At 44.4% G+C, this 25,664-nt stretch overlaps 2 protein-coding genes across 3 annotated transcripts in view; one reads left to right on the top strand and one right to left on the bottom strand.

The window, feature by feature from the left end:
- Positions 1-1,222: 1,222 nt before the first annotated feature.
- Positions 1,223-23,388, top strand: rgs22 (regulator of G protein signaling 22). Its single transcript, XM_088928573.1, has 27 exons — positions 1,223-1,247; positions 1,421-1,449; positions 2,370-2,432; positions 3,172-3,390; positions 3,648-3,733; positions 4,202-4,367; positions 4,953-5,106; positions 6,876-7,629; positions 7,857-8,018; positions 8,217-8,388; positions 9,255-9,415; positions 10,132-10,237; positions 10,928-11,050; positions 11,320-11,421; positions 12,181-12,375; positions 13,118-13,210; positions 13,762-13,928; positions 15,201-15,363; positions 16,087-16,245; positions 16,642-16,710; positions 17,240-17,401; positions 18,276-18,455; positions 19,410-19,568; positions 20,169-20,303; positions 20,837-20,951; positions 21,430-21,528; positions 23,374-23,388. Exons 1-26 carry the CDS (start codon positions 1,223-1,225, stop codon positions 21,519-21,521), a joined length of 4,011 nt encoding a protein of 1,336 aa, XP_088784699.1. The 3' UTR covers positions 21,522-21,528; positions 23,374-23,388.
- A 557-nt stretch (positions 23,389-23,945) lies between these two features.
- Positions 23,946-25,664, bottom strand: part of vps13b (vacuolar protein sorting 13 homolog B) — a 324,831-nt gene continuing 323,112 nt past the window's right edge. For both annotated transcript variants that reach the window (XM_088929247.1, XM_088929248.1), the window contains exon 62: positions 23,946-25,059. In XM_088929247.1, the coding sequence (XP_088785373.1) occupies positions 24,808-25,059 (252 nt within the window). In that variant the 3' untranslated portion in view covers positions 23,946-24,807. The remainder of the gene's footprint in view (positions 25,060-25,664) is intronic.

Below are 25,664 nucleotides of genomic sequence, written 5' to 3' on the forward strand. Positions count from 1 at the left end.
TCTCATGCTTCCCAATTTCACTTTAAATTATGAACATTTAATGAAACATTATCCACATTTCACAGCCTATTTACAAGGTTATAACTGACTGCTTTCCTGAATATTTAAACTTTACAAAGTGTTACATTACTTGTCTATGATTAGAAGTACTTCATGTCAAGTGGACAATCACACACTGCCTTAAAAAAAGTATTCAGACCCTTACAGAGTTTTCACATTTTGTTACTTTAAAGATTACAGTCATGACATCTTATATATATATATTTGTTTTACACAACCTACCCCATGGTAAAGGAAATTATTTTAAAGAAACATGATTACGGTAGTATTCAAACCCTTTGCTGTGGCATTAGTGTTCAAATCTTATGCAGACTTGTAGGTACACATAATGACATTGATGTGCCACACGATTAGCTGAATCTGTGTGCAATAATAGTGGTTTTCACGATTTTAGAATAAAAACCTGTTATTTAACAGCACATACCAGGAGGACGCAAAAAAATATGAAAGTTTCTGACAGTCCCTGTGAGTGCGGTCTATTCAATCATCAGGAAAGAGAAGGTGCATCTTCCAGCCCAGCTACTAACTAGATCAGACTGGTCACTCAAATTATGTTTCTGTGATGTACATACATAGTATATACTTTACATCCATTATCATGGCGTTTCTTAATTTGCTCACCATTGCAGAGCGTAATCTAAAAGTGGAGGTCTAATGGTTTCCACCGTTTAAAATATTTAACCTAAAACAGCTTTGATTTTTATTTGATATAAATAGTCCTGCTGCACAATTTTCTTTTGTTGTTGTTTCCTCAAGAGGGTCTTGGTGCTGAGCGTCCTCGAGTCTGAAGGTTCCGCGCGCGGCTAAACCCTTCTGACCGGAGTCGCGGCGTGTGACCGCGCCGGATCGCGCGCGCGCACTTTCGTTTCCACGGTGTTGTACGCGAGCGGCTCCCTAGCAACCGCGTTCGCACCGGGAGTCGGGTTGATGTGTACGGGCCGAGATTTTGGGATTCAGGAAGGAGGGCTGGTTGGCACCGTCTCGGCCCTTCAGCGACAGGAAAGCCGCAAGGGCGCTGACTTTCGCTGCGAGTCCTGCGGAGAGACGGCGCCGGAGCTCGTCTCCCACTTGAGCCTTCGTTTCCAGACCAGAAACCGTCTCGTTTCTGTGAACGCGGAGCCACTGTCCGGTGAAATAACTACTGCTCTCGGTGTTGCTGAACATGTTGGGGAAGATATTAACTGTGGGTGAGGAAAAAAAAGACGACATTATTTTATATATATTTTTATACATATATTTTTCAGTTCAGAGGTGAAGCGTGGGCTATCGCCGTTTAATACTAATAATAATAATAAAAAAAAACATTCTCTCCAATTTTTTTTCCTTAAAGACTCCCATTAATACTAATTTTATTTTTCAGATCCTCCAGATATATCAAAAGACAATTTTGTGAGTATTGCAAAACGCCACTAACGTCATTGCTGTTGTGAGTTTTATTTTTTGAAAGTTCTGTCACACTGTTTGCTCCAGATTTAACCTATATACAGTATATATGCAGGTCTAGATCCCTATACACTGTAGGTTATAATAGATGTACTACAATCGGGAATAAAATGTCAAAAGAGAATTTTTTAAAACAACACTACATTGTAATTAATGTGGACTTGAATATGTATTTATATAAAGTTTCCGGACACAAAAAGTGTCTTTACAGCAGATACCCTACAAGCAGCGGACATAATTCACACCATATAGAACCAGGAAGCTAAAGCAACAAAAGTAAATTATTTCTTGCATTCTGATTGACGCTCAAACTTAAATCACAATTATGGAAAGCTGTGGAAGGGTTTGCAAATACGCCACACCAATGCTTGTTCGCTTTAAAATTCACAGCAGGAATAAATCAAAGTTCACCACCGGCACATGTGTTCATTGATTTAATTTATTACAGGTATTTAGGGATTAATTAGGATGTATTAAAAATATTGGACGGAATTTAAGGATCAGTTGAAAAAAGGACCGATGAGACATTGAAAAGTGGGCTTATCGGTTTAATCTTTTCACGGACACTGGGAAAGACGGGCCCTACAGCGCACACTAGTGTATTTTCCGCAGCGATGTGCCTAACAGTGACACCTCTCTGTCGCTGGACTGTTGCCTAGGATAGCTGTTTCAGCCTTTCGTCTTTCTGTCTTTCTGTTTGCGCCAGAAAGGATCTTCTTTTATGGGGTGTATAAATTTGTAGTAATTTTAAGACCATTCATAGTTAAAATAATCTGGGAAAGATGTGAGCATTTTCGCTGTTCTGTGCAGCTAATGAAACCGCTTCGAAACCCTCGTCTAACAAGTCCTGATCTTATTTATTACAGGAGGATAACTTGGCCACGGATGACCTGCTTGTGCATTATTTTAATGAATTCTTGGGTCTTCCGGTAAGGAAAGAGCTTGAAACAGTCTGAAAAAGATAGGCGATGGAAGTATTGGCGAGTTCACACGTTAGAAAACCTAAAAGCTGAACAACACAAAAACGATGCGCGGATTCATTTTTTTAAACAAGGTTCCTGTCTCAATAATTTGAATTATTACAAGAGAAACAATCACAAATATGGTACAACATTTGTATATTTTCCTTTGTTAGTTTATCAGAATTATAACCCCTTAGTTACCTAAGGCAGACCCTGAGTGGATTAAATCTTCAGGCATTTTGTTATGATCATCACTTTTATTAATTAGAATTAATAGTGCTGAATAGAAACAGATAAAAATCATCAAAGCTGGTCAATTTCATGCGCCATTTAAACTGTTACTGTATAAGTAATGGAAATGAGATCATGGAGTCTGTAATATACTACACGCAAATAATGAAACATTTCACAATCATTTTGATGTGAGCGAGGATTTCCAGACTATCTACTCTAATCCAGTGCGTATTTATTTAAAAGGAAAAGCAGACATTTGCTGGCACCGTTAAACTCAAATTTGTTTCTCATAAAAAGCATTTTGCTTACTCTTAAATGTGAATTTCTGTTCAGACAGCCAAAGTTTACTTGTCATTGTCAGTGCGAATCTGTATTATACGGTACACGCCCAGAATCTTTTGGCACGTCATTTGTGTCCTCTATATTTCTGGGAAGACATTATTTAAATCTTTCCTTTTTTTTTTTTCAACAGACTTTCCCAGAAGCTATAAAATTTAATAAAGACACCGGAGGCTTTGAAGTTGTCACTGATGCTGCAGAAGTGCTGACTAATCAGATAAAAGCTTTGCTATCAACATACAAGTCCCCACACCCCAGATATGATGGCAGAACAAATGGATCAAGCCATTCTGCCTGTGCCAAGCCCTCACAGCCTTGCGGAAATATAATTGATAACAGCTACAGTGTTATGGTAAGATATGTCTTGTTTTGCAACGAAAGGTGATGGAGAAGGTATGTATTAACACTAGAAGCGCCCTCATGAGTGAGTTTGTCAGCCCATTCTGTTTTTCCTAAGAAGAGCGTAGCTGCAGGAGAAAGGACGGAGCTCACATTCTGCAGTTCACATGGGCAACGGACAGTCACTGATGCTGGCAATTTTCCCAGCAGAGGTTTCCTTGAGTAAATTGTTAGAAGTCTTAGTAATTAATAACACCACTGGTTTTGCAGTGCTTGGACAGAGAACAAGGCATCCAGTGGATACAGAAGGAGAGACTCCCTTTATTCCTGCAGAGTGACTGCTACTTTGAATACAGGTACTATCTCAGTTGTGGTGGGCTGAGATAATATAATGTGTTATTTTTTTTTTTTAAATGCTATCTGTTTTTATCTCTTTTCTTTCTCTCTGGGAAATATTTTCTTTCTGCCCTTCTGAAATATTATGTTTTTATATTATGGTCATGTTTTTATGCATGTCTTATATCTGAGATGACATTTGGGCCCATTATGTAAAATCCTCAGTGGACTTTTTCACGGTCAATGGTGACACAAGGACAAGGAACTAAAAGCGAATCCATTTTAGGACAGAGAATAAGATGTTCTTCCTTGTGCTGAGCTGATTTTCTGAGCAACAGTTTCCTGTTGGCCACACTGTTGTGCTGCACGTGTTTTCGACATAAAATAACAAAAACTAAAGTCAGTGTTTAACTGGTTTATTCTAGTGTGAAGGTAGAATAGAGGGTAATCAAAAAGACACTTACTCTTTGTTTCATTTGATTCCACAGGATGGCTAAACTGCTGTCTCAGTTAGATGAAAGCAGCCTAGGTCTGAAGCTACAGGTAGACCCAGCCTATCGTCCCTGGAGGACGACTGGAGAAGTGAGCGCTCCTGCCCCAGAAGAAGATGAAAATGAGACAATCATGACGACGTTCTATGTCTCGCTGGGTCAGGTGAGTTTCCTGCTTCAAGCGCTGCCAGCTTGGAAACATGCTCGTGGAAGAAGAGAACAGGAGAGAAATGAACAGAGCTAACTGGTCAACACAAGAGCTGATGCATTGCCTGAGCTCTTCAAGGTGAGCACTAAGCTCAGCAAACACACTACACTGGAGAAGAGGTAAAACCCAATAAATCAGTACCCAGTAGAGGTGGGGTTCCTGGAAAAACATAAAAAACCCGATATAATAATCATGTGGTAATAACCACGGTATTAATACTAATCTAAGAAAACAGCATAGACATATATTTTGCTCAGCAGCCAGACCGAACATACAATGCCAAACCAAACTGGCAAGAATATAAGTAGCATTTCTCAGACGGACCACAGATATTCCAGTTTAGCATGGAAATTGCTCTGAGGGAGAATCTACTTTACGCATTAGCCTGTATCACAGAGACATCACCCCTTTTGGTAGCTGCAGCGGATCTCTGATCCCCCTGAAACAAGCCTTTTAACTTGTCTTGGCTAAAGAAAAACACAACTTCGAGCACTTGGAAGTGTTTAATATTGGATGCTCTTTCTCTTTTATAATTTCCAGGCTTCGATTGCAGACAACAAAGAGTGGTTCACGCTGGCCAAACAGAGCCAAACGCTGATCAGCACACCATCTCTGCCAGTGCCCCTGTGCGCTTCTGGGGAAGGCCTGTCCTGTCGGGGCACTACAGGCAGCACAAGTGCTGTGAGCAGCTTGGGTAGGCTTTACGCCACAGCATGGAAGACTTGTCACAGCTTTCGTTCAAACAGCAGGTCTCCAGTGGTGTTGCTTAATGCAGCAGTGCCCAGACCTTCATCTCAGCACCAGTCCTAGAGATCTTTATCCTTTTAACACAGCAGTGTAACTCTCCTCGTTCTGTAGCTGTATCGTGATTCTTGTCCAGATTCCTGTGAGGCAGATTCTACTGGACACATTAGCTTGTACCGCAGAAACTTCACCACCACAGGTTGTGCGGTAATTCGTGGCCGTCGCCACTTTCAAGAAGATTTTTTTTGTAGAGCGGAAAAAAGTAAATCTCATAAGGCAGGAAGAAGCAGACAGAGGAGTTAGGAGTAAAGAAGAAAATGGAGTCATGTGAGCCAGAGACCAAGCAAGAGGAGCTGGAAGGTGGCCTGGGAGCTGGGCCTGGCTAATGTGAGTCAGAGAGGGTTTACAGGCCGCCTGAGATTTCTGGGTAAACCCTCAGACCGTTTTATTGGATTTGCAGTAGATATAGACTCAGAATGAGATCCAGGAATTAGACAGACATGTGGGCAGAGCTTGTGTTCTCCGGGCTGAACAGGATCATCTGGAGGGGAAGCTGTTTTTTTTTTTTGCAAAAGACAGATTATTAATGTGGTCCAAGTGTCAGAAAAAAGTCATGCTAATATTTTGAAAAGTGACTATCGTGTCTGATTTTGGATGGAAGTTTGTTTAATTTTCAGTGGGAGTATCTGTCAAGCTACTGAGCCATGCTGTTGAAGCCAATACCCTGGCTTATTTCAGAAAACAGCTGGATGAGATCCTGGGACCATTTAGTCAAGGGGGCTAGATGGGCTGAAAAGCCTGCTCTTGTAACCTCTCTGTTAAGCTTAGACTTCTGATGATAATTGGCGATGTTTTAAAAAAAGACAATCAGTGAGTCTGGTTTCAGTATGTGGAATGAGACATTTGTCTTGACATTTAGTGTTTTCTGACTTAGTTCTAAATACTAATTAATAATTTCAGTATACATGCAGTTCCAGTGAGATTATAGATGCCAGGCTGTGCAAAACTATGTGGTTTTTCTGTGGTTCATTCTGCTGTATTTTATCCACAGCAAATTAGAGAGTCTAGGGTGTGAACTATGTATCAGAAATGTCTGCAGATATTTCTCATATAACAGGAATACAGTTTTTTCTACTGTTGAGTCACTGGTGGTTTATACTTTCTGATTAATATCACTAAACAAAATGGGCACAATAAAACAGCAATGAAACGTAAGCTGTTAAAGAAAGAAATAACAGACTGTCACACAGTGGAAAATTTATCAGTTGGACTGTTTCGAGTGAATTTGATTTTGTAAGGGTGTGTGGGGCCTGGGTATCCTGCTTCCAAAAAAATCACATTTTTATCCCATTTGTCTATTCCCAGGGTAGCCAAGGCAATAACTCCTGATTGAGGTTCAGACAATATGTGAATGGCTTGGATGCCAGTATGTAGACAGAGGTCAAGGCACTGTTTGTGACTCTGTCACCACTTTGCATCTTATATATCTGAGATAAACTCAAAATTGTCATGACCATTACCTGTTTAAAGTCTCTTCCAAGGGACAGGGACAAACAAATTAGAAGTAAAAAAGTCCCAGATTAACCCACACTGAATCAACTTGGAACCCAATAATGGATGGCAATAAGCTCTTTACACCATTACCAGTGGACTGTCTTAGCTTATTAGGCTTTATGAAGACAATAGTCAACTGTTCATTCTTTGTGCTTTGGGGAGTAGGAACAGCAGAAGGGCTCATCGCTGGTCTGGATGGAGAGAATGTCCCAGGACCACATTTCAGCCGCGGCAGGAAGAGAATTCATGCCCTCACTGTGGCTGACAGGAGGCCAAAAAGTGTGGACGACAGCTGCTTTGCCTGTGTCCCGGACTCGCCCTCCCACAGCCCCTCCACGGTGCTGATGGACTGCTCCTGTGAGAGCGGGATCGAGTGCGACAAGGAGGAGGAGGAGGCCTGGGGCCTCGAAGACGGGGAGGAGGCCCAGTTTATGGAAACGCCATCTAGGGACTTGGATGGTAGCCCCTGCGAAGCTGGAACCTGGAACCTGAGCACTTTAGAGGACATAGCCTCTTCTTTGGTCGACAAGGTGCTGAAAAACACAGTCTCGGAGCTGTCCAGGGCTTTACTGAGCAGGACAGATGGTGCGGGACAGGAAGACATGGACCTCAAAGAGCCGACAGTCCAGGAAGGAGCAGCAGGAGAAGCCAGCGATGCACCGGGGCAGCAGAGATTGCCCCCGAGTGAGGATGCCCCAGCCCCTGAAAAGGACAGGCTGGAGGTGTGTAGTAAGACATCAGAGTCAGAGGATGGGGCAGAAGAGGAGGGCAGTGACCTCCGTCGCCATGTCTTCAGCTGCGGAAAGGGCCTGGAGCAATTCAAGACTTTTTTACAGGGAACCCCTGGGGAGAAGCACTTGAGTCTGTGGATGGACATTGAAAGGCTAAAGATCATTAAGGATACAGAGAAGAGAAACAGGTATTCTTCGTTATTTTACAGAGCAACTTCTGTGTCTTTATTTCAACTTGCAAACCTACATCCGCCTTTGCTTTTATGTTCAAGATTTGTGTGTTAAATTAGCTGCTAACTCTCCTAGCTCAGGGGCTCAGATTTTAAACCACAGCATCTTCAAAACTCTGTCTTTTCAGTCTGACGCTGTGTTAATCTGCAGGTTTCTCGCTTCATGTCTTTCACGAAAAAAACAGACATCTTTATCACATGAGGAGCCGATACATGCTAAGCAGTGGGCAGAGTTACCTGAACACAGAGCTATTGTCCCGACTGGCCCTGTCACAGGCTTCCTGCTGGATGGAGAAGCACCTGCAGCAAATCCAGCCCAAGATCACCGAGCCTTTGCTACTATACTGGTGAGAAAGGCCTTGTCCACTGGTTCCATTATTTGCAATGTTAGCTATATGGTATCTCTTACCACCAGTGTAACTTAGAGCTGGTAAATAGGAAGCATGTTAGGATGCTGATTGCGTTGCTCTGGGGGCCTTTTGTGGTTTTTAAGTGCTTTGCAACGTGTTATTCTGATATCAGTCTTAATTTTTTGTCTGTGTCAGGGGCCCGAGGTTTTGTCTGGCTCACGCGTCTCCTAGAGAAAAGGTCGCCGGCAAGCTCAGGCTGTGGCGAGAGCGCCAGTTGCGACCCCCCTTGAATATTGACCCCCACCCACGGACCGTCACCCTGCTGCCTCTCAGGCCCAAGTCCTGCGTGCCCAGGATCGGTCCTCAGGTGCGCCACACCCGCTGGGACCCCGGCGGGAGACCAGCGCTGACAATCAGGACGCTCAGCTGGCATCACTCCAGTGGTCCAAAGCAGGGGTGGGCAATCCTGCTCCTGGAGGGGTGGTGTGTCTGCGGGGTTTCTAGGTCTCTTAAAAGCAGCAGCGTCTGAAGAGCTGAAAGAAGCCGTTAAATTGGTCCCATTAAGAGCATTACTGAGCTGATGGAGCTCGTTAAGGGCCAAATTGGGATGAAAGCCAGCAGACGCTCCGACTCTCCAGGACCAGGACTGCTCACCCCCTGGGCTAAGGCTAGTCAGTGAAGGGTGGGACTACTGCTGGGGATTGGACAAACATTTAAACTGATTGTATCAGCAGTTTCCTGTGCTACAAGAAAGCCGTGTTAAGAGCAGTCGTTCGAATTGGGAAGACAAGGACGGCAGTGCCAGAGCAGTGAACCTTTGAATGTGCACCTTAAATGTGCAATTAAGGACGGGTGACTTTTTCAAAATGTGTGGCCACCAATCAGTGAGCTATTTGTGCATTGTTAAAATAGTATTACTAAGGAGATATTTACTATTTTTTTTACCAAGCAGTAAAAACTGAGTGAAATATTGCAGCAGGAAGGTCATTTCCTTACAATCAAAGTATAAAATGCTGCTGTTTTGTAAGGGTCTTTTGCCATGTCTCACTGGCTTTCTTCATGTCTCCTTCATGCCTTTTCTTTGTTATGTGACCAAGGTTTTTTAATTAATTCTGATCCTTTTTAATAAGTTACAAAGTAAAAAAACAAATCCAAAAGATTTTAGGTACAGATAGCTGAGAATGAACTTTACAGCCTATAACAACTACGCTGTCTTTCTGTGTTGCGTGTTAGAAGCCCGACCCAGCGAGGTCCTCAGCGAGGTGCAGTCGATCTGAGCTTGTGTCGCCGAAGCCCAGGATAATGCTACCTGCCTCTTTGCAGCCCAGACTGAGCTCCCTTGGGCCTGTGCCCAGTAAAACTGCTCCCACGCTGGCTGGAACACCCAGGAGGAGGTCAGGAGATGGGAAATGTGATACTAATCAACTAGAAAACACATAACACGGTACCTGATTCAGAACAAGGGAGTCTTACCAGCTACCCAGCAGGGCAGTGATGAACTGAGAAAGGATTGCAGAGTAAAATCGTAAAGTAAGCAAACTTAAGGGCAGTTTTGAAAAGCTGTGGAAACTCATTCAACCCAATTGGAGCCAAGGCAAGTCCCGCGCTTCCTAAAACTTTTCTACCCATGGGAAAAACTCTGGTATCTCACAGTTGGCATGTCCTGTAAATTTGCCCACAGTGTGGCTTGAGTCCTAGTCCTGTTGACTGTACCTGGGATCTCCCCATTGCTGCCACCTATACAGGGGACTGGCATCAGAGTTTGATGGGTGTGGTTTTGGCAAGGGTATCCATCGGCCTGCTGGGCAGCGGTGACCCCTGAGATCGGGAGCTCTCAGATTTGGCACTCCTCTCGGGCACCTCAGAGACATCACTGTGTGAAATGGTAAAACCAAGCACACACAAGAATCAGTTGCTGATCCCACACTCAAAGAGTATGAAATGGCAAAGTAACTGGGGATTCCAAAAAAAATAGAAAAGGAGGACCTACCCATTTCCTACAGACTACTCTTTTGAGTTGTAGCTTGCCTGTATTTAGAGTGGAGGAAAAGGCAAAACGTTTTGGGTACTTCAGCTGGCGTGCTCGTGTGACACCGTTTCCTGTCTTCAGGCTCAGGGTCCTCTCTGCAGGCAGCACCTCTTCCTCCTCCTTGTCAGACAGCCACTGCTCACAGGGCACCGCAGGACAAGCAGAGCCCTTCTCGGGCCAGCAGGGTGTAAGTCATCCCTCCACAAATCCTTTTTGCAGTTTGTGTAAGAACGCTTGTGCTTTTCAGGCTACCTTTGCAGCAGCGTCACTTCTTAAATTGAGGACAGTTTTGTTCTTAACCGATATAAACCTGAGAAACTCCAATGTGATGAATTATTTCTTTTGCAGTGGTATCCAGATTTAGACTCTGTAAATAGCTACAGTAGTTACTGTAGAATTAAAGTTTTATCTGTTAATGGATCAAAAGTAACCTTGCAAATCTGAACACTCTCCTGCCACCTAAATAGTATCTTAACTTACATCCTGCCCATTCTCGACACTTCATAACCAGTCCTGTGATAGCCCGCATTACACCACACCCTTAAATAAATTAATGGCTGTGTGTGGTCTTGCCAAGACAGTGCTGCTGTGTAGCGCAGAGGGAAGAGGAAAGACCACTTCAGATTGAACAGTGAACCATAAACGTGAGGGCACAAGTGGAAACCACGTGGAAGTGCGTTTAAAAGCAAAAACACGTCTGTGTTCAGAGAGAACAAGCTACCCAGCCCTGTGGTTGAAGCTGATACCCTGGCTTCTTGCAAGAAGCAGCTGGATGGGATCCTCGGGTCACTGAACCATAGCTAGCAAACAGTCTGGATGGGCCGAACAGCCTCCTCCTGTTTGTGACCTGTCTTAGGGGCTTCTGTCTGTTGTCTAGGCTGTCAGGAGCTGCAGCCCTGTTCTGGGAGGAAGGAGGATGGAGAGAATGCTGCAGGCCCTGCACCACGAGCGCAGGGCTGGCCACTGCTTCACAAACTTCTGTGAGCTCTCCAGGAACAAGGTACTGTCGCCAAGCTGACATGGGCTGAGCAGAGAAAAAAAAAAAATGCATAGGCTGAACAGGCTTTGCAGCACAGAGTGTGTCTAGATAATGTCCAGCAATACCCAAGGTAGCTGCAAAGCATTTTTGCCTTTTATTTGACATCTCCTGGAAGAAAAACCAGTGTAAAATCTTTGCAGCTTGAGTTTTTAAGAAATGTGATGGTTTACGGGATCATCCTGCTTCAGTATTTTGAGTTCCCCGAGCCCATTCCACAGTGTCTTTTCCAGCTCTGGAAGAACGGGATTCGTTTCTGGTTTGACCTCCAGGAGTACCACAGACTGTTCTACCAGGAGGGTCTCGATCCCTACAGACTGCAGCGGCAAGCCCACGTAAGCACTAGGGGTGTTCTGTGCGCATGTGTGTGGAGACAGAGAACAAAATGCTTGAAATCAAATGCCAGGAATTGCAAAGCATTTTTTTTTTATCAAAGAAACGCAGGGACAGATTTTGTGTTCCCGGTGTAAGAAGCATCCTGTCAAATCGTAAAAAAAAAAGACTGATGTCTAATTGTTTTGCAAAAAAAAACTAAACAGCATTTTTTCACCATTTACTGGCAAGTAAAAATGCCTTGTAAAGTTAATTGATTGTAAGGGACAAGCCTAGCTTGAGAACAAAGTTAAGATTTTTTTTATTGGTGTGAGACTGGATCAACAGCTGAAGTAAGATAGGAATTTTATTTAAATATTAGCTGTGCTGGCGAGCAGAGCTGAGAAAGTGGGTGACTAAATGAAGTGTTTTACAAGTGGTTCGCGTGAGAAAACCGACTGGCATGGGCGGGTGTGAGAAATCTGCACCTCTTTACGAGTGGCGGTGCCCCGTATGATTGACCTACGGGTGTCTGCCAAACTGGTCCTCCACTGAGCAAGTGATTTGTAACAACAAACTCTTTCCACTAAGTCAGGCCATTTAGTAAAAACCTGAAACGCCCGTGACTCATGCCTTTCACTATTCTGACTTGAAGCCCTCTTTGTGCATTGGATTGAGGCCAGTAGACTACATGTTAGCATGTATAAAGGGCAGAGGAAAACAGTAGATTGTAACACGAAGATGTAACATTGCTCTGTGTGCCTTGAACACTCTTGTTTTAGTTCTTGTATTCTACATACATATGCTTTGGCGCGCCGGAGGATACCGGTGTCAGTGGGGACAGCAGAAGGCAGATATGCGCCAGGCTGGACCCACCCTTTGAGGAGCTATTTGATCCTGCGGAGGAGCACGTCCTCAGTTTGCTTCTGGAGCCCTGGGTACGGATGACCACCTGCGACAGGTCTGCCTACCAAAAGGTACGAAACCCTGTCCTGATAACAGGTGGGAAGGTTGACCAAATAGCCCAGGTCCCTCTGTGACACCCCAGGGTCCTCAGCCTGACCCGAGGTCCAGATTAAAGTGAAAATAATCAGCCCCCACACCTGAGAGAGGGCACAGACCTCCTGCATGAACACTTTGGTTGTTTTTTTTTGTAAACACATGCTGTCAAAATGTGTGCACCACTGCTGTCTTCATGCAGTGTTACAGTAAAGTCTGGTTTGTGTTAATAAATTTTATTATAAATGCTGTCAATAGTTCCTTTTCCTTAACCCATGCTGATTAAACATGTCAGACACCTGGTCGTTAGACTCACAGCAGAACCGAGTTTCCATTTCCTAAGGGATTGTTGTGCCCTGTATGAAGACAGCTTTATACCAATAAATGCACGAGGTTTCCCAGCAAATGACACGAACAGTTTATTTATTCAAAAATGGGCAGTGTGAATCGTACATGTATTCTGGTTGCACTCAAGTGGGAACAACCTATTCCTGAATACTGCCAAATGATCTTATGAGAATAGTACAAGTGATTGAAGAATGGCTACATTGCTGGTGCAGAACAGCTGCTATGGCATCTCCCAGGTGGGGGCTGCACTTCACTGGTGGGTGAAGTGGGTCCCCCCCTCTATGTTTAGTGTTTTGGGACCCTTTGGGATTAAAGGTGCAATAAAAATGCAAGGAATTATTTTCTTTACTGTGCTTGGCTATTTGCCCCCAGGTGGAAGTAGTAGAAGAGATTCGTCAGCTGGACTCGGTCCATTACAGAGAGCTGAAAGCCCTACATGAAAACATGCTGTGCAGAGCGAATGAGGTAAGGCTGTGATTAAAATACTCAGTAACTGTAATGTGTTTAACCACACAAGCCTTGTGTATTTTTCTGCTCCCTCAGAAAGAGTGTTAACCTCCTTAGGGGTGTTAGTCTGGAGTCCTGGCCAAATTTCCCATTGGCCTTTACAAGTCATGGCCTCCTAATAACCCCCATCTCTGAACCGGCCTCATTACTCTGTTCTCCTCCCAACTGAGAGCTGATGTGTGACGAGCGTACTGTGTGCACTATGGCTGCCGGTGCATCATCCAGGTGGGTGCAGCACATCGGTGGTGTTAGTGGGATTCCCCATTGCCTGTAAAGCGCTTTGAGTGGAGTGTCCAGAAAAGCGCTATGTAAGTGAAAGGATAATTTATTTAATCAAATAAGGCATCGAGGTGTGTCACTGCTCAAGCCTAAATCACGGCATGGCTGGCGAGGAGAAGCTGGGATGCAGAACTGGCTGATAATTCCTCAGCTGCGTGCTTGGAGAGAGGAAATCTGTGTGAGGAAGTTACTCTTCTGTCGAAATTACAGCGCATCTTGTCCTCATTTAGAACGTGCCCGATCGGAATCCCCCATCACCACCACCGGAGGTCGCCAGAGAGCCAGAGCTGTGGGACTTGGTTCCGGAGGATTTCCGCGGATACAGCCTGGGCACCCTGCTGCGCCACCGGCTGGAACTGGAGCACTTCCGCACCTTTCTGGAGGAGCACTTTGCCAGGTCAGACAGACCTTTCTCTCTCCACAGATAGAGAGCGGGAAATAAATTTAAATCAATCCAAATTCAAATAAATCAGATGCATAAATGTTAAGCGATGTACAAACTAGGGTGTCTCAGAGGCCTGTGCTCTATGGACCCAGAAAACCCAGAATACTAGCTCTGTAACCTGAAACACTGTATAATGCCTTGGCAGGCCAGCAAGAGACCTTGCGTCCGAAATAAAACAATATGACCCAGCGCTTAATTACCCTGCCTATTATCTGGATGCCTAAAATTGAAAAAAATCTGCCTGCCTAAAAATCTATCACCAATTAGGAGAGAATGTTTTTAGCCTAAGGGTTTCACCAGTATCAGAATTAACTCAGAATTTCCTGAAATAAAGAGTGGTACGATCTCTTAAACAAGGTTCATTATATTTAGCCAGAATCTGGTCAGAAACAGGTCTTCTTGACTGGCACAAACTGGCGTTTCTTCGGTCTGACTCTCTGTCTCCCTTCTGCTTCCTCCCTGTAAGTCTTTTTATCCCGTTTCTCTGTGTTGATGAAGACTCGTGATTTACCAAGAACTTAATTAACTACAGTAAACCTGAAAATGCCCATCTGATCCTCTGTGTTTACCAGCCTGTAAACTCACCTGTAGCTAAGTGTACAGATCAGCCTCCACTCACTGTTTGAGACTCTGTGAACTGAAAATGTTTTTTTTCTGGGAAGTGAACTCTCAAGATGTAAATGGCATTTGATATATTTTATGAATGCTGAACTGGTCTGCGAGAACGTTAATGAGCCTTTCCTGGGCTCGTCCATATTCTTGTACTGTATATTATTGATCTAAAATGTAATAAGACCTTCATGAAAGTCTTGAGAAATGATGAAAATAGCCTGATCAAATATATTAGATATTAAAATATATTTTAGTTAATTAGTTAATATTTGGATGAACCAATATTTAACATTTGGACTTGGGATAGTTATATTTGAATTCCTCAGAAGCAGTGACAGCTAGACATTTCCTGAACAGTTTATCAGAAAATATGGAACAACCTAGGAGGTTCACAAGGGTTTTCTTAGCACTGTATGTATACACTAATATTGTATAATTAATTAATCGTTAATCAATTAATGAATGTAAATAATATTTTATAGAATTAATAATGTACTGTATGTTTACACTATTGATTGCAACAAACCTTCGAACCTGAAATCGCACCATGTTGCTAAGGCAACACCCCTCCAAGCAGAGCTGAGGTTAATTTGGCTGCTGAATCACTTGCAGTATGGACCTGCTGTGCTGGCTGGACATTGAGCAGTTCAGAAGGATGCCTCACAAGGACAAAGCCAAGAGAGAGGAGAAATCCAAAGACATCAAGAACAAATACCTGAACAAGAAGTACTTCTTTGGGGCCAACAGCCCGGCAACCAGGGACCAGCAGGAGGAGGTACGGGATCGTGGTGTGCCTGAGTCTCAACTCAGTTATAGCTTGTTTTTTTTTTCTCCCCACAAACTTAAGGAAGATTAACATTTCCATTAACTCACAAACCCTGTTTTAATGATGGAAAAAAACAAGCTAGAAAAACTAAATTGTTAAGAACGGTCGCCTTATAAATCACAGAGCTGCGACAGCCAGCTTTCTTTGTGTGGAAAGGCCGAGCTTGACAATGCTGACAGGTTTATGGGCTGGCCTCAGAGGCGTTTTCAGGGGAGTTTTCCCAGGGAGTCCTGGTTCAAAACACACACACTGCTCTGCAGGGAACATATGTCTCTCTGCTTTGTTCTAAACCTTAAGAGGACAGTTTTTCTTTAGCAATTGTATTTCTTTTAGCACTTCCAACACCTAAATGAACAGCATTGTGGAACTACTACCAAGTCCTCAAGTCTTGGCGTGAGACAGCACAGACCCTTTTGATTTCAGCTCCACCAGAATTAACCAGTTTATCCTAAACTGAATAGACAGCCTCTGTTGAGCATTCAACACTTTTATAGGGACAGCTGAGGCTGATTTCTCTAGCAACCTCCTGAGAAATGCAGAAGCACTTTTTAGCTTCAGTCACTGGAGTGCACCTTACGCTGCCCTCTAGTGGCTGCCAGTGGGTCTGGCGTACGACCACTCCCGATCCAGCTGTTCCCTAGGGCTGACGCGCCGCGTCCCGTGTGCGGGCAGGTGATGCGGCTTGGCGGGGGCTGGGGGCGGATCCTCCACGACCGGCTGTCCGCCCCGATTCTCGTGGAGGTGCAGAGGCATGCGAGGAGGCGCCTGGAGAAGAAGTGGCTGCCTCTCTTCCTCGCCACGCCCCAGTTTGCAGAGAGGCAGAGGACAAAGGTACTGGACGGCCTGTGGGCTGCGGCGCAGTCCCGCCGCTGGGAGCCCCGTGATCAGGGGGGATCGGAGTGAAGGAGGCCCAACGAGCAGGGAATTAACTAGGCAAGCTTGATCAAAGGAATGAAAAAGCAGTGGCAGCAACCCCACCACCAACCAGAGAAGGGCAATGATAAGAGAGGCTTGGACTGAACTGGTTTCATTGTACTTAGGAGCAGCAGTAGATATCAACCTGGAAATGTATCAGAATGCATCCAGCTCACTCACAGTGTGAGTCTCTAGCACATTCACCAGTTTCAACTGGGCTCCTATAAAAAGCAGAATCGCTTCCATGAGCTGAAATACTGGTCAGCCTTGTCGTGCCGGTGTGGTGCTAGCCTGAGTGTGCCCTCTCTTCAGGCCCTGATGAAGGACGTTGCTGAGGACCAGATCTTCCTGAGACACAGGAAGAAGAGGGAGGTGTGGAAGGTCAGTTCTCTTCTTTCTGGGGGCTCTCGCTGTGTCTGTAATTACACCTGAAGGGTCGTTTACAGCCGTATTTAATGTAAGAGCTAAGAAATGGAAGTGGAGGTTAATTTATTTTAAATGCGCTGATGTAGAGCAGCTGTTGAGCCTCATTGTTCATGTTCAAGGTAACATTAGCAGAAGGTTTTACCCCTCCAGAGGAAGAGTTGGCAGCGACACCTCAGAGTGGATTAGCTAGTGTTACAGTGCTAAAAGAAACTAAAAGGTCTCAGTAAGTTTCTGGAATAGAAACAGTTCCTCTCTTTTCTCCTTGGTATGTGGATTATCTCTGTGGAGAGCAATACAGTATACACACCTGTCTAGGTGGATTAAGCTTCCATGAAAATACATCCCATTTTTTATGGGAGAATAAACTCAGCCTCTCAGTCCTATAAGTATTCATCAGCACTTTTGTCATTTTACTTTAGCCAGCGTCTTAATTTCTGAAACAAAACATTTTCCAGCTCCGACAAAGTCATGCAAATCTCTGCAGTATATCGACAGTAAATGGGCGACGTCCTCGAAGGAAATCCTGGCGTTCCGGAAGGCCCTGCTGAACCCCGTGACCTGTCGCCAGTTCCAGCGCTTTGTTTCCCTGAAAGGAGATTACCTGGAGAACGGGGTGCTTTTCTGGCTGGAGGTGCAGAAGTACAAGGTGAGGCTGTCTTATCATCCACCAGGCCAGGGAGGGGATTAAAAGTCGCACTGGAAGCAGGACCAACAGAGAAAATGTTATGATAAAAACTCAGCAAACTAAAAAATTAAACAAAAAGGATTCGGCTGAGTTTTGTGTATTCACCTCGTTTGTGCCACAGAACTTCCACAACTGAATGTCAGTAGCCCTTGGGTCCTGGGTTCAGGTCTAGCGCCACCTCCAGGGCAAGGTCCTACCATGGTTCTCTGCTTCTCACATCACTCGCATACAGGTACCTCACAGGAACAAGCAGCTTTCTGGTAATGCCAGAACTCAGAAGTAGAAAAGGGATGGAGACAACACTACAATGTTGCATTTGTGTAAAAAAAAGCAAATGGTTATTAATGCAGGTCTTTCTGTCCTCTTCCACTTCACCCACAAATGTTGAACAACAATTAAAGCCCACTGCAGTTCCCTTGTTACTATTCTTGGAGCTACAGGTATGAGTAATGGAGGAGCGCAGGTGTGAAATTAAGAGCTGGAACTCTGTGTCAAACTTAAAGTGCTCTCCCAGCTGGTCGTTGGTACCTCTTTTTTGACTTAGTTTTTTTCGTACATTCTTCTGCCCCTTTCTTATTTAATTTAGCTGTTCACACTACAAAAGAAAAACCCCAAACCAGATTTTGGTTACTTTTCTTCCTCTTCCCTGAAGGATGACCACCTTCCACCAGGCACTTTTCTGTTGAGACCACAAGTCAAACTAAAACCCCAAAACCTGAAAAAGGGGGGGTATAGGGCTTCCTCCCTCTCACCTCACGTTCTGCTTTCCAGGTCCTGTGTTTTTTTGTGCTGCAGCTTCAAATAAAATGATCAAAGGCCACGTTCCTCCCTTCAGGACCTGTGCCACTCGCACTGTGACGAGGCGACCATCCAGAGCAAGGTGACCACCATCGTCGACTGCTTCATCAACTCCTCCATCCCCCCGGCCGTGCAGATAGACATCCCCCCCGAGCAGGCCCACGCCATCCTGGAGCGCAGGAGGGAGCTGGGGCCCTACGTCTTCAGAGAGGCGCAGGTCAGGCATGGCGGCCCAGCCCTTAGGGAATATACTGGCAGCTGCAACCTGGACTGTTGGTATGACTGTAGTTCTCTTGCGAGTGACCTTCCCGAGCAGAAGCACCATCTGTGCCTCAGCCCACTGCAGAAAGCAGATGATGATAGAAGCGCAATACACTGGGTTGCAGGTGATGGGCAGGGTGTAATATAATGCAGTGTTAGGGCGGAAATAAAAGCTGGATGGAGAAATACTCCCATCATACTGATCTTTTATCTGAGCTGGTGAGTTCTCCGCCCTCGTGCCGTTGAACTGGCTCACGATGGCGCTGTGTCCTCAGAGCAGGGGGTACACGCGCTGTTTCTGGAGCTGTAGGGCAGGGGTGCCCAATTCTGGGACCCCCCCCCACTTGGTTGTCATTGCTGCTGAGCTCTTCTCTGAAACGACCAAGCAAGCCACTTGCCTAGACTGTTTTCGACTCATTAGAAGACAACCAGCTACATGTCAAGGAACTAAAAACTGAAAGAGTTCAAACTGAACGTGTTATTAGGTCTGTCTTAGTTTCGATTATTTAAATAAAAAATCTAATTTACGCCTATATAGCACTTTTCTGGACACTCCACTCAAAGCACTTACAGGCAATAGGGACTCCCCTCCACCACCACCAGTGTGCAGCCCCACCTGGATGATGTGCCAGCAGCCAGAGTGCGCCAGAATGCTCACCACACATCAGCTCTCAGTGGGGAGGAGAACAGGGATTATTAGGAGGCCATGATTGGTAAAGACCAGAAGTAATTTTGGCCAGGACACTGGGGTAACACCCCTACTCTTTTCGAGAAACCGAATTTTTAACAACCGTGGGAAGCTGGGACCTCAGTTTTATGTCTTATCTGAGTTGCAGGGTGATATTACTATTGACTGAGTGCCCAGGCGTGTGGGCTACAGGGTGGTGTCTGAGCGGGCATCTCTGTGCAGATGACGGTGTTCAGCGTGCTGTTCAAGCTGTGGCCTCAGTTCTGCGCCTTCAGGAGCAACCTGGAGGAGGAGACAGTTCTCCCGGCGCTGGAGAGGAAGAGGGAGAGGCAGCGAGAGAGGCTGCAGCGCAGGATGAAAGAAGAGGAGAGACGAGCCAAAGTGAGACACGCGGACGCATTCATCTGTGCCTGTTTCTCTCTCTCTCTTCCCACCTTCCCCGCCACTTCCTGTTTCAGGGTTTAGAGTCAGGCTGGTGCCAAGTGATTTCGACAATGAGCTTGAACTGGCTGAGATGATCATATCAAGACCTTAGCCTGTCACTGCCAGATAGTCTTTATTATGTTAAGAATACTCATGCAAACCGGGACTGGAGATGCCATCCTCTACACATTGCAAAAACACCTTCTTGATTTATAAAGATTAAATCAAATAGCGTTGTATTGTGCAAGTAATTCTCACTGTGAGATTGCTGTCTGGTGAGTGGAAGAGTAGGAGGAGCTATAAGTGTGCTTGACAGGACATTTCTACTTTTCATCACTTCAGCAAAGGAAAAGTACAAGGTATTTATCAAGTAACATATTTGAGGTTTTACGAGAAATAGGTTTTGTGGGGGTTAAAAGAATGATTGATAGAGTTACCTGTTAGAATAATTTCAAATGTACTCTGTTATAATAAGAATGAACATAAAGTAGAAAAGAAGTGTGAAGTCAGTGCAGTATGTCTCCTTTAACTAAACATTTTTCTGCATTTAATAACTAGGAGCAGGAGGAAGCCAAGAGGAAATCAAGTTTTGCGGAAGATTTCTTTGGAGACGAGGAGAGTGTCTACAGTGGCAGCCAAGATGGAAGGGACTCCAGGAGGGAGAATGGGGCTCCAGCCTATCGCATCCAACAAGTAAGAGAGACGCATGTGGAACAGGCAGTACAAATTACACCAAGATCTCTGTCTTTCCGAGAGCTGAGCCCATTCATCAAGCTTATAAAGCTGCTCCCGAAGGACAGAATCATGATTTCCCTTTTCCCAGCAGTGTGTTGGAGTTATGTAGCAGCTGTAGCTCTGTTGTTCAGCCCATTAATAATACAGAATATCAGGTAATTTTAAGCAGTGCGCTAGCTGTCCTTAATTTTGCCTCCTTACATTCATTTAGAGTACCCTGCAAAAGTATTCCCCCCATTACCACAGATGACCTGTTTTGTTAAATTACAAATGTTTTTTTTTAATGGGATTTCACTGGAAGGGGGTGATACTTCTGAAGGCACTGTAGGTGACCAGCTACACAGCAGGTTTGACATGATCTTGTATTCTTACCCTAATCAGTGGGTCCAGAGTCCTGTTGTGCAGTAGCTGATAGAGGACTTCTTGACCATTTCCTCTCCTCCATCTGTCCAGCCCCACAGCCTGAGCAAGAGGCTCGTTTCTCTCCTCAGGTGTCCTGGTCTTACTCCAAGTACCTGGAGGCTCTGGAGCAGGAGGAGGCACTACTTCACCGCTACGCCGACGTGCAGAGCAGAGCCGCCTCCCCCTCACTCTCCTCAGATGCAGGTGTGACCCATGAGGCAAGGAGCGATGCTGGCAGACTGGCCAAGCAGTTGCCCCCGTTTCATTCTATGGACTGTCGGTCTGTCGGAGCGCTTCCATATATTATCATCACGGTCAAGCCGAGAATGACATATTCGCATATCTCACTGAGAGTTTTTTAACTTTAAATTCGGCTCAAGAGGAATTAAAGGGAATAAATACAGGGCGTTTTTCTAAGCCACTTAATTCACCCGAGGTTCAAAATGCAGTAAACGCTTTAGGCAGGGTTTTATGATATCTTTTCCATATCTGTTTCAAATTTCATAACTGGTTTACATTCCGCTTACAATGAAGTGCTAGGTTTTTTTTTTTCCCCCCAAATGATAACCATTAAGAGTATGTGTTCCGTGCCATGCATCCTGTCATGCTATATCGTTCAGGGCCTTCCTCATGCAGCATCTAGACTGGCTGTCCCTCACTGTCTCCCCCGGTTTCATTTCAGATGCCTCCTCGATCCGCAGCGCCAAGTCCGACACCACCAAACACACCCCCCGCTCCGTCCTGTCCCTCCGAGCTGCGAACCTTCCTCGCTGATCGCCAGGTGAGTTCCGTATCCGTCTGGGACGTGGATAGGAAACACGGAAACAGGCACAGTGCATAAATCACTGAAAACTACAGGGCATAGCAGAGTGCCTCCACTGCTGATCGCACTCACGCTTTCTTCCAGACCTTAATTCCCACAGCTCTGGGCAGGATGTCAACCTTGAGTGAAATTATAGCAATCAAGATTTTAACCTTCAAGGTAAAAACTGCTTTGTATAAGATGAAAATGACAAAGTGTTAAATCCTGCAGCTGCTTAGGGAGAGGCGTTAAAGACCGCAGGTGTGATGGGCAGTTCTGTAACACAGTGGAATCATTTGAGTGAAACATTTTGAACGTCAGGGTTGTTTTTATGAGATATTAATTGAATTTATGTTTATATACTTAAATTAAAAAAAAATCAGTTTTTTTAAAAGATTAATTGACATTTTATAATGCTGGTAATGCATGCCACCGATACCAGAATTCACTGTAGTGGGAATGTTATTTGACGGTACCTGTATCCAGCTGAAGTGAAGTGCTGATCTGACTTGTCTAGTGAAAATGTGCTGTCCGGCAGCCGAGACATGAGTGTTTAATCGCAAAACTTTTGGTATCGTTTTGTTTCTCTGCCTGTCAAAAAAAAAAGGTCCACTTGCAAAAGATGAGGTCTGAGTAGTTACATCGTAAATTCCCCTAGCAGAAGCCATGTTGCTCTGCTCTTTTCACACTGTGATTTTATTTAGAAGGGCACCATTCTTCCAGCCTGCCTCCTGGAGAGCTGGTGGCTTCGGATACAGAGCAGTGGACCAGCTGGAATGCAAGTGACACAATAGCATTGCCATGGAATTTTACTTCCATTTGTTGGCGCAAACAGTCTGTGAACCTCACTGGGCAAACAAAAAACGTTTATATCCACAACATCAATCACTTTTATCAATGCACCTCCAGTACTTCAATGCTGCTTCTTTGCTCAACATTCTCTCCTGGTGATGGTCTTCCAAAACAAAATTCTTCAGACTGTTTGTAAAAGGGAAAATTAAGCATAAGAGCTGCTTTTGGTTTCAAGTACAGAGTACACCTACAACACGGTTACAGATATTTCACATTTCTATATATTATACTATGTTATTTAGACAGGAACATATGAAGGGTATTGTATAACAAAGATTGCGTTTGTAAAGACTGAACTTCCTTTTAGTGCTCTGGTGAACACCAGATTGATTGTATGTGGCTTTGACAGGCCTTTGAAGCTATAAACGTTATCCAGATCCTGTTTTCTTTTTTGTTTGGGCTGAACATGTTTGACAACCCTTGCCATGGCTTGCCTTCATCTCACTGAAGTCATTAGCGCTATCCTACAATTATGGAGTCATTTTAGTTTTTACATGAATGCGCCTAAAATGTATACCTCTTTAATGACAAATTATATACAAAAAGGCAATTACATGCATTAAAGAACAGTTAGTTTCTTCTGCTCTGGATATTTTACTACAGAGCCACAAGCAACTAAGACATACACTGCCTGAAGTGGAAAAAAAAGATTTCTCCTAAGCTTAGAGCTCCGTCTAGTGGTCCTGTACTGGTAATTGCATGCCCAAGTCACAGAAACGCTAAGTCACAAATTTGAAGAGTTACAAGGCAGTGTATTTCTTAATTGTAAGATTGAGCATGAGCTCTTTAATTTCTGCTAATCTCAAACTGAAGAACTCTGTCTAACATGAATAGTGGTTTGGGCTCTGGACAGCTGCCCATTGGGTTGTGGGTTCAGATCCCAGTCGGGCCAGTGGCTCCTTGGTTTCAACTGACTTATCTGGGTCATAAAGAATTAAAAACACATGCTAACTAGCACTTCATTTCCTCCAGGATAGGAGAAAGAAGACCAGGGACTGAATCCACACCTCACAGGGACTGCAACTGGAAAGAGGACTGTCATTTTTCACAAAGTGGTCTTCTGTCATATACTTTGAAAACTTCACTTTTAAATGTTTTCAGCAATTGTATTTGTGAGCTTTATATTTTGTAACTCATGGGTGAGTGTAACACCCTTTAGAATTTAATAGATGGATTGGATAAAGCCTTTCCATTATATCAAACACATGTATTAGCTCTTTTAAAATTTCAATTTAAGGCAAACTCATAAAGCACTAGTAGGCTCTAAAATGCCACACTGTAATCATCATTAACACTTGTGACAATTTTTCTTGGGTTTGATATGTAGTGGTATTTTCTAGGTATAATAGTTGTCTCTTTCCTCCAAAACCATGGCTTTAAAAATATTTAATAATGAATCTCGAAGCTTGGGGAAACTGAATTCAGTGGTGTGTAAGATAAGATTTTTGTGGGTGTGTCAGAGAGTTGTGCCATATTTTCCCAGATTTAATTGAGAAGTAAATGACATGACTTCTAAAATCATAATCGCAATAAAATTCTGAGAATTTATTTTATTAGCATTAAATATTTAATATAATCTTTATAGAATTTACATATGCAAATAAAACTATCAGATGGTTTACAAAATGTGTTTTTTTTTTACATAAAACAGGATAGTTCTAGACATTTCAAGAAAGACGAGATAAAAAGTAATCAAATATCAGTAAGCAGTCTGGGCTGAGATGAATATTATAGTATTTCAGTGCTGTAGTATAAACTAACTTTTCACAGAATTGGGGTAGCTGAACTAGTGTTGCACAGATAAAATTTAAATTGCAATTAGTTTGGTAGAAACTTCCATTACACATTTAGTAGGTTTTCCTTTGCAGCAGTCATTATGTGGGCGATTTAAATTCATTAGCACATGATAACAGGTACTGGTGAACAGTACTTGTAGGCATTAAATCAAAGGTGTCTGCCCCATCTCAAATAAGCTTTGCCAACACTGCAGGAGTGTGCAGTAACAGGTAGTTTCACCAGCGAGAAGACCTGGCTTTATCTTATCAAACAAGTACATTTTCATGACATATATATGAGAATCCAGACCAAGGAGGTGTTGGCAGCCTTTAAATGCAGACTTGCCATCCCTTCATCGTTTAGATGTGATGGTTTCTGGATGGGTTCTCCTATCTTGCAAGTCAACTGCTCGTGAGTAAAACATTTGCAGTCGTCTCTGGAACTGGCAGTACAACTCTGCAGTTAGATCTCAAACTGACAAATGAAGGTGCAACACAACGTGTGTGCATGTAAACAATTATGGATACAGGTTTGTGAATCGGTTAGAAAAACCTCAAAAGACCCTCTAGGAAGCAGCACACGTGTTATCTTGGTCGTGTTTGAAGTTGAAAGCTCTGCCGCCTCGGGCAGTCAGTGGAAGCCTATGCGCAGTGCCTTGTTCTTTACCATGGTGAACTTGCTCACGAAGACGCGAGCAAAGTGAGGCTCCACCAGGTAGGTGTAGGTCTTGACGATAGTCGGGGAGGGCTCAGCCGCTACCGGCTGGGGCTGGGGCTGGGGCTGGGCGGCGCTGGAGGGCGCGACGAGGGCCGAGGTGCGCGTGACGTACTCCACCAGCCGGCTGTACTGCTGCTCCGACAGGCGCTCCCTGCTGCCGTCACCCTGCGGGGAAGCACAGCACAGTCCGTAATGGGAGAGTAGCCTGATGAGGTCCATCCATCCATCTTCTGACCGCTGCGTTCCACACAGGGTGGCAGCCTGTGCCTATTCCAGCAAGCAACGGGCACAAGGCAGGGTACACCCTGGATGGGATGCCATCCAGACACACAGACACACACACTCACGCCAAGGCTAGTTTTCCCAGAAGACTACTTACTGTACCAGCATGTCTTTTGGCCTGTGGGAAGAAACTGAAGCACTGGGATGAACCCACACAAATACAGTGAGAACATCAAAACTCTATGCAGAGAGCACCCCAGGAATTGAACCCAGGGCCCCAGCACTGTGAGGCAACAATGCTGACCACTGTGCCACCACACCACCCATGATTATTGAGGTCATGGGGCCTAATCTTTATATCAACTCCACGTCTGAAACTATAAATTCTGGATGCTTACCTGACACCAGCAGCACCTCAGTGTAACCTACTCTCCCCTCACACACTGAAATAGTTTGTAATCACATAGAACTCATGGCACATGTTGCGGACAACTGATATATATATTTGTACTACAGTGTATATTTTACACCCCTTATCAAGAGCCTAA

Source organism: Atractosteus spatula, chromosome 12 (assembly GCF_055471065.1).
Source record: "Atractosteus spatula isolate fAtrSpa1 chromosome 12, fAtrSpa1.hap1, whole genome shotgun sequence".
NCBI lineage: Eukaryota > Metazoa > Chordata > Actinopteri > Semionotiformes > Lepisosteidae > Atractosteus > Atractosteus spatula.